Source organism: Bubalus bubalis, chromosome 18, assembly GCF_019923935.1.
Source record: "Bubalus bubalis isolate 160015118507 breed Murrah chromosome 18, NDDB_SH_1, whole genome shotgun sequence".
Taxonomy (NCBI): Eukaryota; Metazoa; Chordata; class Mammalia; order Artiodactyla; family Bovidae; genus Bubalus; species Bubalus bubalis.
The window spans coordinates 38678102-38694508 of NC_059174.1; the positions used below are offsets into that span (position 1 = coordinate 38678102).

Sequence of the window (16407 nt, forward strand, 5' to 3'; positions counted from 1 at the left end):
ATCTCCTTCCCCATCCCATCTCTCAGGGTCATCCCAGTGCACTGGCCCTGAGCGCCCTGTCTCATGCATTGAACCTGGACTAGTGATCTATTTCTTTTTTTTTTTTTTTTTACTTTAACTCCATTTTAATTCAGAAATGTAAATATACACATTCATGGCCAACTATTTAAAAAAGCATATACCTTATTTAAAAAAAAAAAAAAAAAGGGCATTTCCAAAAAAGGAGTTAGCCAAAAGCAATGGCAAAATTACATTATTACAGTAGGCTGAATCTGCACATATACCTTAAACATCAGAAAATAATTACACACACCCTTGTCAAACTATTTTATAAAATCTAATATTGGTACTCTAGTGAACACAAGCGTCTCTGTGACTGACTGCTCAGACAGCATAAACACTGTTCTCACTTAAGCTTCTTTTCCCTGGTCACAATTCTTTAGCTTTTAGTTTCTTGTTCAGTCAATTTAAGAATGGTCACCGGTTACACACCTAGCCACTGGTTATTGATATAAGCTCTCATTCTTCATAACAGAGTAGTTGTATATACTGTTAAATTGGATGGCATTTAATACATGGTATGCCATGTACTGAAGTTTATTAAGAAAGGTGTGAAATCAGATTATCCTAATATTTAAAGTACTAACAATGACACCCTTTTAGAAACAAAACGGTTTTGCTATATCTCCTTTCACTGTTTCATACGTGTCCTCCCTATATTAAGAAGTATATACATGAGAACTTAGTAGACACTGAACTTCCCAGTATATTCAAGAAGATATTTGAATGTGTTTGGTGTAAAACAGTACAGGCAGCTAAATGCCTAGAGCTTGGAAGGTAGGTACAAAGACGTGCTTTATACATTTGTGCTACAGGAGTTTATAATTCATTTCTCTTTCTCACCCATTCTATAATATTATGAACATTGACTCCCATGTGCTCCCTGGGCTCATCTGAAGCACAGAATACAGTAAATTATTTGAGTGATTATTTTCTCCATTCTCCTAAGGCTGGTACAAAATCGGTACCATTCTAGAAGCCATAGGGAATTAGGGCTTAATTCTCTCCTGGAAACCTAATTGAGAAAGCTTGAGAGAGACACTAGCAAATGTCCTTTTCTTCCCTATCTCTTCTTCCCCAGAACACTCTAGCCTCAGACCAAGGGTCATTTACATAATGGCAGGCTTTGTCCTGCATTACCATTCACAGAGGAAAGCTGCTTGAAAACTTCAAACAACTCCATATATTTAAATCTTAGGCTAGTCCTCTTAAAGCTGTAGTTTCCTCTACAGTCCCGACCTTTGCCAAGTTCAGTACGTAACAAGTCATTTTTTAGTGATTCTTTTACTTATTTTCTATCCACAAACTACAAAAATCTTCTTTCTGGAGATCTAGAATACACACTTTTTTTTTTTTTTTTGCATATTTTGCAAAATACAAAGTAAATATATAAATTTTGAGTTATAAATTCATGTGAACTGACGATGACAGTTGAATATTTTGCTCAAAAAGCTGGTGTGGATTTTGAAAACCTTTGACTCTTGTTAAGAAGATAATCAAATGCTAGAAGGTGTAAGGTTTAAATGCTAACTGGAAAACTGTTAAGATGTATTTTACTGAGCCACAGCAAGTAGCTTAAGAGCATCTCATTCCACACTATATGGGTCAGTCTTTGCAGGCTGCACCTCTCCTTAGCAACTAAGTCAACTGCACTATTGTACAAAAACAGCCATGAACAATGAGTGTGGCTGTGTTCCAATAAAACATTTTTTTATGGACACTGAATTTCATATTAATTTTCATGTGTCTTGAAGTATGCTTAGTTTTTTTAACTATTTAAAACTGTGAACAATTCTTAGTTGACAAGGCCATGAAAAGCAGGCAGTGGGCTGGATGTGCGCATTAGGCTAGAACTGGCTATTAATTATTATACAGGCTTTTATATGTTATGCAAATGTTTAAAAATTATAGGTTCCAATTTGAGAGACTTTGGAGACATGATTTTTTTAGATCTCTCATTTTAAAACTTACACCAAGTAAGTTCTCTACTTTCTGGATAAATATATTTACATAAGATAAAAAATAATTCAGTATACAAACTCCTACTTTGTTTAAAAAAACAAACAAAAATCCCAGAAAGCTATAAAATGAATGTTTCACCTTAAAACATAATTAGGAAACACATAATTTTTATTCTATGCAATATAAAACAATATGCATAGATTTGGTACATAATTTTTTAGTTTTTAATTTAGGAAAAAGATAATGAGGAAAAGGTTTATAAATCTATCCCTTTTATAAAAGCTGCAACTGACACCAGAAATACCTCAAATGTACAACCATCAACTCTGATTATAATATGAATTATACCCAGGATTTGCAATTTACCAGCATGAGTTCTGGATGATCTTTTAAAAATGCAGTTATATCATAGAACACTATGGCTTCTACAAACTTTGAGATACTTATGAATAGGAAACTCCTACTTCCATAATATAAGGAAACAAGAATATTTTTTCCATAATCACCAAGTATAAAAAAACTTCACAGTCTGATTTACCTTTATCAAAGGTAAAATGATTCACTGCTACATTGCATGGATTATTTTGATGCTCAGTAGTTCCTAAACACAAAATAAATTCCACATGCACTCTTATCTGTTTGGGTTTTCAAAAGCAAGACACCAATACAAAATGTATTGAATTGGCTGGCAGAAGTCCATGGGCTACAGAAAAGGAATTAAATATAAATGTTCACCAACTTTATCCATTCTAATTTTACAACAGCTTCCGGTATTGAGACCTAGTTGGTTTCTTATGTCTATCCATTATGAACATAACTCAATCTTCTATTTTAAAACTTCTCAGGGTCATTTTTTGCTGGGTATTTAATTGAGCGACATATAAGATCTTCTCGTCCAACTTCCATCATTTGTTCCTCCCAAGATTTCATTTCGTTATAATAACGAATTTTATCATCTTTAGCAAGCTGAATATATACTTGCTTTTGAGAATTAGAGAGATTTTTCCAGTTTTCATTTATAGCTTTTAGCTTTACCTGTGATGTGCCATCCCTAGCTTCCTGAAAACGTTCAGCTATAAAAATGTTATAAGCTGAGCGAGGTCTTTTCGGTTTTCCAAGCATTGTTAACTCTCTCTTTTTTATTAATGCTTTCTTTTTTAAACGTTTCTGCATGATTTCTTTTTCCAAAGATACCATTTGACTTGGAGTTAGTTGTTCTTGAATTCTGTTTATCTCTTCCTTGTATACCTGCCAGTCTGCCTTGTAAGCATCTTCATATATCTTTTTCTCTGAATCAGGAAGTTCCCTCCATAGCTTGGCAATTTTTTTAATTAGTTCTGAATTTTTTGCATCTGGGTTCTGAGCTTTAAATAGGGGAAGCTGTTCTTTAGAAAATCGAACGTATGAAGTCATAGGCTTCTTTGGATAACCACTCAAGCTGGATGAAAACCATTTTGGAACATACGCAAAACTAAAGGGAGAGCGCAGTCAACTGCCACAGCCCGCGCAGAGATCCGCTCCTGACTTTCCCAGTGCATTCAGCACGCCCCATACGCCCCGGAGAAGCGCCATTGCATCCGCAGACAAAGCACTGACCAGGCCCCAATTCCCTACAGCGCCCTGGCACAAGAGAAACCGCAACAAAACTGATCTATTTCACATATGGTAATATACATGTTTCAATACTATTCTCTCAAATCATCCAACCTTCACCTTCTCCCACAGGATCCAAAAGTCTGTTCTTTACATCTGTGTCTCTTTTGCTGTCTTGCATATAGGGTCATCATTACCATCTTTCTAAATTCCATATATATGCATTTCATCCACCTCATTAGAACTGATTCCAATGCATTCTTTTTAATAGCTGAGTAATATTCCATTGTGTATAGGTACCACAGTTTTCTTATCCATTTGTCTGCCAATTTACATCTAGGTTGATTCCATGTCCTAGCTATTGTAAACAGTGCTGCGATGAACATTGGGGTACACATGTCTTTTTCAATTCTGGTTTCCTCGGTGTGTATGCCCAGCAGTGGTATTTCTGGGTCATATGGCAGTTCTATTTCCAGTTTTTTTAAGGAGTCTCCACACTGTTCTCCATAGTGGCTGTACTAGTTTGCATTCCCACCAACAGTGTAAGAGGGTTCTCTTTTCTCCACACCCTCTACAGCATTTATTGTTTGTAGACTTTTTGATAGCAGCCATTCTGACTGGCATGAGATGGTACCTCATTGTGGTTTTGATTTGCATTTCTCTGATAATGAGTGATGTTGAGCATCTTTTCATGTGTTTGTTAGCCATCTCTATGTCTTCTTTGGAGAAATGTATATTTAGTTCTGTACAGTTCTTCTGTGTATTCTTTCCATCTCTTCTTAATATCTTCTGCTTCTGTTAGGTCCATACCATTTCTGTCCTTTATCGAGCCTATCTTTGCATGAAATGTTCCTTTGGTATCTCTAATTTTCTTGAAGAGATCTCTAGTCTTTCCCATTCTGTTGTTTTCCTCTGTTTCTTTGCACTGATCGCTGAAGAAAGCTTTCTTATCTCTTCTTGCTACTCTTTGGAACTCTGCATTCAGATGTTTATATCTTTCCTTTTCTCCTTTGCTTTTCGCCTCTCTTCTTTTCACAGCTATTTGCAAGGCCTCCCCAGACAGCCATTTTGCTTTTTTGCATTTCTTTTCCATGGGGATGGTCTTGATCCCTGTCTCCTGTACAATGTCACAAACCTCATTCCATAGTTCATCAGGCACTCTATCAGATCTAGGCCCTTAAATCTATTTCTCACTTCCACTGTATAATCATAAGGGATTTGATTTAGGTCATACCTGAATGGTCTAGTGGTTTTCCCTACTTTCTTCAATTTAAGTCTGAATTTGGAAATAAGGAGTTCATGGTCTGAGCCACAGTCAGCTCCTGGTCTTATTTTTGCTGACTGTATAGAGCTTCTCCATCTTTGGCTGCAAAGTATAGAATCAATCTGATTTTGGTGTTGACCATCTGGTGATGTCCATGTATAGAGTCTTCTCTTGTGTTGTTGGAAGAGGGTGTTTGTTATGACCAGTGCATTTTCTTGGCAAAACTCTATTAGTCTTTGCCCTGCTTCATTCCATATTCCAAGGCCAAATTTGCCTGTTATTCCAGGTGTTTCTTGACTTCCTACTTTTGCATTCCAGTCCCCTATAATGAAAAGGACATCTTTTTTGGGTGTTAGTTCTAAAAAGTCTTGTAGGTCTTCATAGAACCGTTCAACTTCAGCTTCTTCAGCGTTACTGGTTGGGGCATAGACTTGGATTACTGTGATATTGAATGGTTTGCCTTGGAAATGAACAGAGATCATTCTGTCATTTTTGAGATTGCATCCAAGTACTGCATTTCAGACTCTTTTGTTGACCGTGATGGCTACTCCATTTCTTCTGAGGGATTCCTGCCCGCAGTAGTAGATATAATGGTCATCTGAGTTAAATTCACCGATTCCAGTCCATTTCAGTTCGCTGATTCCTAGAATGTTGACATTCACTCTTGCCATCTCTTGTTTGACCACTTCCAATTTGCCTTGATTCATGGACCTGACATTCCAGGTTCCAGAAAAGATCTTCGTGACCCAGATAATCACGATGGTGTGATCACTGACCTAGAGCCAGACATCCTGGGATGTGAAGTCAAGTGGGCCTTAGAAAGCATCACTACGAACAAAGCTAGTAGAGGTGATAGAATTCCAGTTGAGCTATTCCAAATCCTGAAAGATGATGCTGTGAATGTGCTACACTCAATATGCCAGCAAATTTGGAAGACTCAGCAGTGGCCACAGGACTGGAAAAGGTCAGTTTTCATTCCAATCCCAAAGAAAGGCAATGCCAAAGAATGCTCAAACTACCGCACAGTTGCACTCATCTCACACACTAGTAAAGTAATGCTCAAAATTCTCCAAGCCAGGCTTCAGCAATATGTGAACCGTGAACTTCCTGATGTTCAAGCTGGTTATAGAAAAGGCAGAGGAACCAGAGATCAAATTGCCAACATTCGCTGGATCATGGAAAAAGCAAGAGAGTTCCAGAAAAGCATCAATTTCTGTTTTATTGACTATGCCAAAGCCTTTGACTGTGTGGATCACAATAAACTGTGGAAAATTCAAGAGATGGGAATACCGGACCACCTGACCTGCCTCTTGAGAAATTTGTATGCAGGTCAGGAAGCAACAGTTAGAACTGGACATGGAACAACAGACTGGTTCCAAATAGGAAAAGGAGTTCGTCAAGGCTGTATATTGTCACCCTGTTTATTTAACTTATATGCAGAGTACATCATGAGAAATGCTGGACTGGAAGAAACACAAGCTGGAATCAAGATTACCAGGAGAAATATCAATAACCTCAGATATGCCGATGACACCACCCTTATGGCAGAAAGTGAAGAGGAACTAAAAAGCCTCTTGATGAAAGTGGAGAGTGAAAAAGTTGGCTTAAAGCTCAACATTCAGAAAACAAAGATCATGGCATCTGGTCCCATCACTTCATGGGAAATAGATGGGGAAACAGTGGAAACAGTGTCAGACTTTATTTTTATGGGCTCCAAAATCACTGCAGATGGTGACTGCAGCCATGAAATTAAAAGACGCTTACTCCTTGGAAGGAAAGTTATGACCAACCTAGATAGCATATTCAAAAGCAGAGACATTACTTTGCCAACAAAGGTCCATCTACTCAAGGCTATGGTTTTTCCAGTGGTCATATATGGATGTGAGAGTTGGACTGTGAAGAAGTCTGAGTGCTGAAGAATTGATGCTTTTGAACTGTGGTGTTGGAGAAGACTCTTGAGAGCCCCTTGGACTGCAAGGAGATCCAACCAGTCCATTCTGAAGGAGATCAGCCCTGGGATTTCTTTGGAGGGAATGATGCTGAAGCTAAAACTCCAGTACTTTGACCACCTCATGCGAAGAGTTGACTTATTGGAAAAGACTCTGATGCTGGGAGGGATTGGGGGCAGGAGGAGAAGGGGACGACAGAGGATGAGATGGCTGGATGGCATCACTGACTCGATGGATGTGAGTCTCAGTGAACTCTGGGAATTGGTGATGGACAGGGAGGCCTGGCGTGCTGCGATTCATGGGGTCGCAAAGAGTCGGACATGACTGAGCGACTGATCTGATCTGATATTTAGTTCTTGGCCCATTTTTTCTTTGGGTCATTTATTTTTCTGAAATTGAGCTGCATGAGCTGCTTATATATTTTTGAGATTAATTCTTTGTCAGTTGGTTCATTTGCTTTTATTTTTCCCATTCTGAAGGCTGTCCTTTCACCTTGCTTATAGTTTCCTTCATTGTGCAAAAGCTTTTAAGTTTAATTAGGTCCCATTTGTTTATTTTTGCTTTTATTTCCATAACTCTGGGAGGTGGGTGATAGAGGATCCTGCTGTGGTTTATGTCAGAGAGTGTTTTGCCTATGTTTTTGTCTAGGAGTTTTATGGTTTCTGGTCTTACATTTAGATCTTTAATCCATTTTGAGCTTATTTTTGTGTATGGTGTTAGAAAGTGTTCTAGTTTCATTCTTTTACAAGTGGTTGACCAGTTTTCCCAGCACCACTTGTTAAAGAGATTATCTTTTCTCCATTGTATATTCTTGCCTCTTTGTCAAAGATAAGGTGTCCATAGATGGGTGGATTTGTCTCTGGGCTTTCTAATTTGTTCCATTGATCTATATGTCTGTCTTTGTGCCAGTACCATACTGTCTTGATGACTATAGCTTTGTAGTATAGTCTGAAGTCAGGCAGGTTGATTCCTCTAGCCCCATTCTTCTTTCTCAAGATTGCTTTGGCTATCTAAGGTTTTTTGTATTTGCATACAAATTGTGAAATTATTTGTTCTAGTTCTGTGAAAAATACTGTTGGTAGCTTGATAGGGATTGCATTGAATCTATAGATTGCTTTGGGTAGTATACTCATTTTCACTGTATTGATTCTTCTGATCCATGAACATGGTATATTGCTCCATCTATTTGTGTCATCTTTGATTTCTTTCATCAATGTTTTATCATTTTCTATATATAGGTCTTTTGTTTCTTTAGGTAGATATATTCCTAAGTATTTTATTCTTTTCATTGCAATGGTGAATGGAATTGTTTCCTTAATTTCTCTTTCTGTTTTCTCATTGTTAGTGTATAGGAATGCAAAGGATTTCTGTGTGTTAATTTTATATCCTGCCACTTTACTATATTCATTGATTAGCTCTAGTAATTTTCTGGTGGAGTCTTTAGGGTTTTCCATGTAGAGGATCATGTCATCTGCAGTGAGAGTTTTACTTCTTTTCCAATCTGGATTCCTTTTATTTCTTTTTCTGCTCTGATTGCTGTGGCTAAAACTTTCAAAACTATGTTGAATAGTAGTGGTGAGAGTGGGCGCCCTTGTCTTCTTCCTGACTTTAGGGAAAATGCTTTCAGTTTTTCACCATTGAGGATAATGTTTGCTGTGGGTTATATGGCTTTTATTATGTTGAGGTATGTTCCTTCTATGCCTGCTTTTGGGGGAGGTTTTATCATAAATAGATGTTGAATTTTGTCAAAGGCTTTCTCTGCATCTATTGAGATAATCATATGGTTTTTATCTTTCAATTTGTTAATGTGTATCAAATTCACTGATTTGTGAATATTGAAGAATCCTTGCATCCCTGGGATAAAGCCCACTTGGTCATGATGTATGATCTTTTTAATATATTGTTGGATTCTGTTTGCTAGAATTTTGTTGAGGATTTTTGCATCTATGTTCATCAGTGATATTGGCCTGTAGTTTTCTTTTTTTGTGGCATCTTTGTCTGGTTTTGGTATTAGGGTGATAGTGGCCTCATAGAATGAAATTGGCAGTTTACCTTCCTCTGCAATTTTCTGGAAGAGTTTGAGTAGGATAAGTGTTAGCTCTTCTCTAAATTTTTGGTAGAATTCACCTGTGAAGCCATCTGGGCTTTTGTTTGTTGGAATATTTCTGAATACAGTTTCAATTTCTGTGCTTGTGATGGGTCTGTTAAGATTTTCTATTTCTTCCTGGTTCAGTTTTGGAAGGTTATACTTTTCTAAGAATTTGCCCATTTCTTCCAAGTTGTCCATTTTATTGGCATATAGTTGCTGATAGTAGTCTCTTATGATCCTTTGGAGACTCTTGGAGGGCACAAACAAAACCTTGTGTGCACCAGGACCCAGGAGAAAGGAGCAGTGACCCCACAAGAAACTGACCCAGACATGCCCACGAGTGTCCAGGAATCTCCAGCGGAGGTGTGGGTCAGTGGTGGCCTGCTGCAGGGTCGGAGGCACTGAGCGTAGCAGTGGGTGCATGGGACCTTTTGAAGGAGGTCACCATTATCTTCATTACCTCCACCATAGTTTGGCCTCAGGTCAAGCAACAGGGAGGGAGCACAGCCCTGCCCATCAACAGAAAATTGGATTAAAGATTTACTGAACATGGGCCCGCCCATCAGAACAAGACTCAGTTTCTCCCTCAGTCAGTCTCTCCCATCAGGAAGCTTCCATAAGCCTCTTATCCTTATCCATCAGGGGGCAGACAGAATGAAATCCACAATCACAGAAAAGGAACCAAACTGATCATGTGGACCACAGCCTTGTCTAGCTCAATGAAACTATGAGCCATGCCAAGACAGACAGGTCATGGCAGAGAGTTCTGACAAAATGTGGTCCACTGGAGAAGGGAATGGCAAACCATTTCAGGATTCTTGCCTTGAGAACCCCATAAACAGTATGAAAAGGCAAAAAGATATGACACTGAAAGATGAAACTCCCCAGGTCGGTAGGTATCCAATATGCTACTGGAGAACAGTGGAGAAATAACTCCAAAAAGAATGAAGAGACAGCCAAAGCAAAAACAACACTCAGTTGTGGATGTGATGGGTGATGGAAGTAAAGTCTGATGCTGTAAAGAGCAATATTGCATAGAAACCTGGAATGTTAGGTCCATGAATCAAGGCAAATTGGAAGTTGTCAAACAGGAGATGGCAAGAGTGAACATTGACATTTTAGGAATCAGTGAACTAAAAGTTCTGTTATTAAGTACATACAAATTTAGGTTTAAGTTCACTCTATGTCATTATGAAATATCCTGTTTATCTAGTAATTCTTCTTGCCATGAAGTCTCTTTGTCTCCTGTTACTCAAGGCACACCAGCTCTCTTTTGGTTAGTGTTTTTGTGCTATATATTTTTCTATTTACCATATAATTGGTATTTGATTTTTTAATCAATTCTGACATTTTTTGCCTTTCAATTGGAATTGTTCTTAGTTGCTCAGTCATGTCCAACTCTTTGTGACCCCATGGACTGTAGCCCACTAGGCTTCTCTGTCCATGGAATTCTCCAGGCAAGAATACTGGAGTAGGTAGCCATTCCCTTCTTCAGGGGATCTTCACGACTCAGGGATAGAACGCACGTCTCCTGCATTCCAGGCAGATTCTTTACCATCTGAACCACCATACCTTGAACACTAGAAAAATAATACAAGAATATATAAAACTAATAAGAGGATTTTTTTTTTAAAACTTAGTACTAAAAAAAAAGAGCAAGAAACGAGGAATAAAGAGGAAAGAAGGATTAACTATAAAACAAATAGCACAATAGCAGATGAAACCAATTCTATTAATTACATTAGAGGCAAATAATTATCAAGGCTTGAAAATGATTCAGGATTATAACCTTGAGACTCAGGGTCTCGAGTGGATGGACATGGAGAGACTAGGACTGAAATTGTAAGGGGTGTGTGGGAAGAGAAAACATTAAGCTCAAGATTTGAAATGAATGTTATGTGAAAACCGGGGTGTGAAAGATGAAGCAGAGGACCAGATTTGGAAATCACCTGAATGTATAACACTTCTGCTACAAATTGGATGAGAAATGAGTTTATTAGGGCACCAAATATAAAAGGAGGAATATTCATTCATCTAATATTTATCAGGTGTCTACAATGTGCCTCAGTGTCCTTGGTGCTGAGGACATAACAGAGAAGAAATCAAACAAAACCCCTGCCCTCCTGGAGCTGACAGTCTCCTGGAGTATGATGGATAATTAGTGGCAGGAGTTGAAAAGACATTATTACTTGAGACAGAGGAGTGTGTAGTATATAAGCAGAATCTGTAAAGATGCTGTTCATGAAACCTAGGAGTTGAAGAAAAGCTTGAATAAGGCAGAAATACTGTATTTCAGTGGCTCCCAAACTTTTCTGTACTTTAAAATCCTGATGTCCAAGTTGTACCCCATCCCTATTACATGGTGGATGTAGGTGGGCACCAGGATCTTTCAAAGATAGCTAGGTGATTCCAAATGCAAGCAAAGTTTGGGAACCACTGTTGTATTTCATCTAATTTAATATGCTATGAATTGTAAGAAAAAGAAAACTCTGTCAATTAGACACTGACAAAATGCCTAAGATCCCACCAATTTTTGTTGTTGCTCAGTCATGTCCAACTCTTTGCAACCCCATGAACTGCAGCATGCCAGGCTCCTCTGTCCACCACTATCTCCCAGAGTTTGCTTAAATTCATATCCATTGAGTCAGTGATGCTATCTAACCATCTCATCCTCTGCCACCCCCTTCTCCTTTTGCCTTCAACTTTCCCAGCATCAGGGTCTCTTCCAATGAGTTGGCTCTTTGCATCAGGTGGCCAAGGTAGTGGAGCTTCATCTTTTCAGCGTCAGTCCTTCCGGTGAATATTCAGGGTTGATATCATTGACTTTAGGATTGACTGTTTCTATCTATTGGCTGTCTAGGCAACTCTCAAGAGTCTTCTCCAGCACCACAATTTGAAAGCATAAATTCTTTGGCACTTAGCATTTATGGTCCAACTCTCACATCCATACATGACTACTGGAAAAAAAATAGCTTTGACCTTTGTTGGGAATGTGATGTCTCTGCTTTTTAATATACTGTCTAGGTTTGCCATAGCTTTCCTTCCAAGGAGCAAGCATCTTTTAATTTCATGGCTTCAGTCACCGTCCACAGTGATTTTGGAGCCCAAGAAAATAAAATCTGTAACTCCTTTCACTTTTCCCCCTTCTATTTGCCATGAAGTGATAAGACTGGATGCCATGATCTTAGGTTTTTTTAATGCTAAATTTAAAGCCAGATTTTTCACTCTCCTCTTTCACCTTCATCAAGAAGCTCTTTAGTTCCTGTTTGCTTTCTGCCATTAGAGTGGTATTATCTGCATATCTGGGTTGTTGATATTTCTCCCAGCAATCTTGATTGCAGCCTGTGATTCATCCAGCCCAGCATTTCACATGATGTACTCTGCATAGAAGTTAAATAAGTGGGGTGACCATATACAGCCTTGTCGTACTCCTTTCTCAATTTGGAACCGGTCAGTTGTTCCATGTCCAGTTCTACCTGTTGCCTCCTGATGCACATAGAGACAGGTTTCTCAGGAAGCAGTTATGGTGGTCTGGTACTCCCATTTCTTTAAGAATTTTCCACGGTTTGTTGTGATCCACAAAAATCTTTAGCATAGACAATGAAGCTGAAGTAGATGTTTTTCTGGAATTCCCTTGCTTTATCCATGATCCAGCGAATCAATGCAAGATGCATCTCAATTCCAGAAGAGTTAAAATGGAACAATAATAAGCATCTTAGAACTGCTGAAACTCTGCAGTCACAAGTGCATGGACAGCCATGGAATGAGACAGTTGGATTTTCCCAAGAGTATACATGACCCACTCCAGTATTCTTGCCTGGAAAATCCCATGGACAGAGGAGCCTGATAGGCTACAGTCCATGGGGTCGCAAAGAGTCGGACACGACTGAGTGACTTCAATTCATTTCATACATGACCCTAGAACAGAAAGACTAGTGGGGTGTTGAATTCAGAACAGTACATGTTGTTCAACATTGCAGTTTGTGTCAATAAGAAAATTAAACAAAGATGTTCCCACTGTTATGCCTCTCTCTAGATTATCTCCCTTTATCTCAGGGACCAGGGACCAGGAACCATGAACCACGAAATCCTGCTGTCCCCAGATTATGGACATCAGTTCCCAGCAATACTTCCTTAGTGCCAGTAATTCTCTTTGTAAAATCTGGGCCACTGGCAGACACACAGGCAGATATTTCACATCTTTTAAAAAGCTTCTCAAAAGTAGCATCAACCCTGACACTTTATAAATGAGGAACTTCCAGGTTTCAGGCTTCTAAATCAAATATTATCCTTGGACTAGCTTCCCATTGGTAAGGACAGCCAACCAGATTTTGACAGACTTCAAATATAATCTCCCTTCCCTAGTATGAAATTGGTCAGGGATCAGAGTGTAAGGATCTTGGGATAAATTTTAAAACTTGAATCTATATTCAAAGAATTAGTGTAAATTTTCCTGTTTCTTCAACCTCACCCATAGGACAGAAAGCAAAGCCTTCTTCTAGGCTCCTGAAAACAAGGCAGGGGCCAGGCTGGCATTTGTTTTTCACCTTACTCACTACACCCAGCAGCGCCCTGCACACACACAGACACACACTCACTCAGGCAATTCAGTTTGCCAAATTGAATGAGTAATAAACAGCCTCTACCCTCAAAAAGTTCAGAGGTGGAAAAATGACTACCACACATAACTAGATGCTGCCAGTCGCATCAGCTTTCATCTGTAATAAAGATTGGGTCCTCAGAAGCGTGAAAGCCGTCAGCAGAACCAGCTCTACAAGTGTCTCCAGAGAGCAGGCACCCGCGTCGGAGTAATAACCGCTCGCATTGTTGGAGTCCTTCCTATGTGCCAGGCACTGCTGTGTGTGCTTTCCTTGTGTTTGTTCATTTAATTCTTCAACAACCCTGAGGCAGATAAGCCTTTTATTACCTAATAACCCCATTTTTACACCTGAGCACAGACAGGGTATGGAACGTGCTCAAGGTAACACAGCTGGTGCGTAGAGCAGGCAGGGTTCAAACCTGGGCAGAGCAGCCCTGGGCCGCTCTAAGGTTCTGCCTCCCCTGCTTGAGGGATGCTACACGGTTTTCAGGGCCTCCTCAGAAAGAAGGTTTCTCACAATTAGAGTCACTTTTAAGGGTCCATTAGAAACAAATCCTTTACTGAATTAAGGCGTTACTTACCAGAAAGGGATAACAAACTCGCTAGCCAACCTCACTAGTCAGAGTAAGGGTATCAGTTCTGAGTGGCTATCAAAGCTTGTTAAGAACCATTGTTGTTTTTAGGCATTAAGTCCTGTTGACTCTTTTGTGACCCCATGGACAGTAGCCCGCCAGGCTCCTCTGTCCATGGAATTTCCCAAGCAAGAATACTGGAATGGGTTGCCATTTCCTCCTCCAGGGGATCTTCCCGATTCAAGGATTGAATCCTCTCCTGCACTGGCAGGTGGATTCTTTACCACTGAGCCACCAGGGAAGCCCACTGTATCATTAAAACCAGGACCCAGGCAGTGACATCCAGCAGAGAGGGCAGAGGAGATCCTAAAGCACTGGTACCCCAAGCTGGAGAAGCCTGATGCTACAGAGAAGTGGGGAAGCGGGAAAAGACCACGTGGGCCACGGCGGCAAAACACATTAGGAAATAGACCAGGGAAGCTGCCTGGCAAGCATTTGGGAACAGTCACCCCTGGGTGCCAGCGGGCTTCTGGGAAGAGTCAATCCCAGATTCACCCCAGACCCATGACAGATCTCTCTAGAAGGAATGGTGGTAAAATTGGGCTCTGCTTTTGACTCAGTGCAAGAAATCAGGAATTTGCCTAATTATGGTACCAGGAAATAGTATGAAATATTAGTCCCGGCCACAGGGAAATGAGTGTAGCTATAACCTGCTAAGCTCCCAGGCGGCCCTTCTCTCTGCTAGGGAACCCTGGGCTCATTCTCTGTTGTTGAGAACCCAGTGGATTCTGACCAGTTGTGTCTGTACAGTTGACCCTTGAACAAGGGTTTGAACTGCATGGATCCACTTATACACAAATATTTTTCAATAAATGCATATGATAGTTCTGCACAATTTCTGGTTGGTTGAATTCAGGAACTATAAAGTTATACATGGATTTTGGACTGCACAGACCTCAATGCCCCAACCCCCACGTTGTTCAAGGATCAACTGAATTTGTGTCTTCTGAGATTTGGAAAGATGGTGGAGAACTCACTTATCTTCATTCCAAACACATAGCACCACTGACAGGAAGTAGGATCTCCATAAGTGATTCTTAGAACAATGAGCAAGGGAAAGAACGAATGAATAGGGTCAGCTGTATTCACACACACATACATGAATACATACATGTGTGTATGTGTGCATAGAACCACATATTTGTTTGGTTCTTGTGCTTGTTTTTTAATGGTTGTATCAGAGTCTCAACTGTAGTTGAAATTCCGGTCTAACCAGAGTAAAGTTTTTAGGATCCAAAACATGGACGCCGCACTTTTTGCTCTGCTCAGGAAGATGTCACTAAATCCAGAAACCCTACAAACTCAACCCCCAGGAGATGGTCGAAGCTCGACAGGCTACCCAGCTTCTCAGATGACCAGGGGCTGAAATGGCAGCACCTCAGTTATAGCTTGTGCATGCCTGGGCAGGAAGGGGGTCGTGCTGCCCCAGGAGGCCTTCTGCCCCTCCATACACAGCTTTGCTCCTGAGCCCAGCCCAGCTGACCCCAGGGGTGGCAGAGCTGCGGGCAGATGGCCTTCATGTGCTGTAAGTTCCTGTTTCCTGTGGGACACTTGCCAAATGGGGTTTTCAACACCCAGGAAACCTCTCCCTGTCAGGCAAGATTGCAAGGAGTTTGTATGTTAATTGCATCCCCCCCACCCCCCGCCCCATAAGGCCCTGCCCTTTGGAACCTGGCCCCTGTGTTGCTGCCCAGCTATTTCACAAACACCCGTTTTGTGCCAATCCAGGGGTGCTCCCACCCTGCCCTGCACACTCACACCTCTCTGCCCCGTCCCTCAGAGTCCTCTTACCTGTGACTACTACATTAATTTCATTTCCCACATCTACAACCACAAGTTTCTTACAAAAAATTTCCCTGCACACCAAGATTCCACAGGTAACATGATAGCCTGAGCATGTTCTCACACCGCGCTGGCCCCAGGGACAAATGAGAGCTCCTCACTGAATGAAATGTATCTCAGTAGAAAGCAGATAATGTATCTCCCAGGCAAATACAAGATTACGGTAGATCTCAATCTGCCTTTTGTATTAGCTGGATTAAATTTGACTAAATATAAAGCAAAATCCCAATTAACAGTGACTTAGGCACACGAGGTTTTATTTTCTCAAAGGTGACTGCTTTAGTTTTTAAAGGGCTAAAGAGACATATAGGTGAGTCTTTATATTTTGAGACTGCTTTAGTTTTTAAAAGGCTAAAGAGACATATAGGTGAGTTTTTATATTTTTATATATATATATATATATACATATATAGAAT

The 16407-nt window shown here is 40.1% G+C and overlaps 1 protein-coding gene across 1 annotated transcript; it reads right to left on the reverse strand.

The window, feature by feature from the left end:
- Positions 1-1389: 1389 nt before the first annotated feature.
- On the reverse strand, positions 1390-3664 carry LOC123330193 (transcription factor A, mitochondrial-like). Its single transcript, XM_044931072.2, is given in 1 exon segment — positions 1390-3664. A coding segment is annotated over 1 exon segment (741 nt). The 5' UTR covers positions 3595-3664; the 3' UTR covers positions 1390-2853.
- Between the last annotated feature and the right edge of the window lie 12743 nt (positions 3665-16407).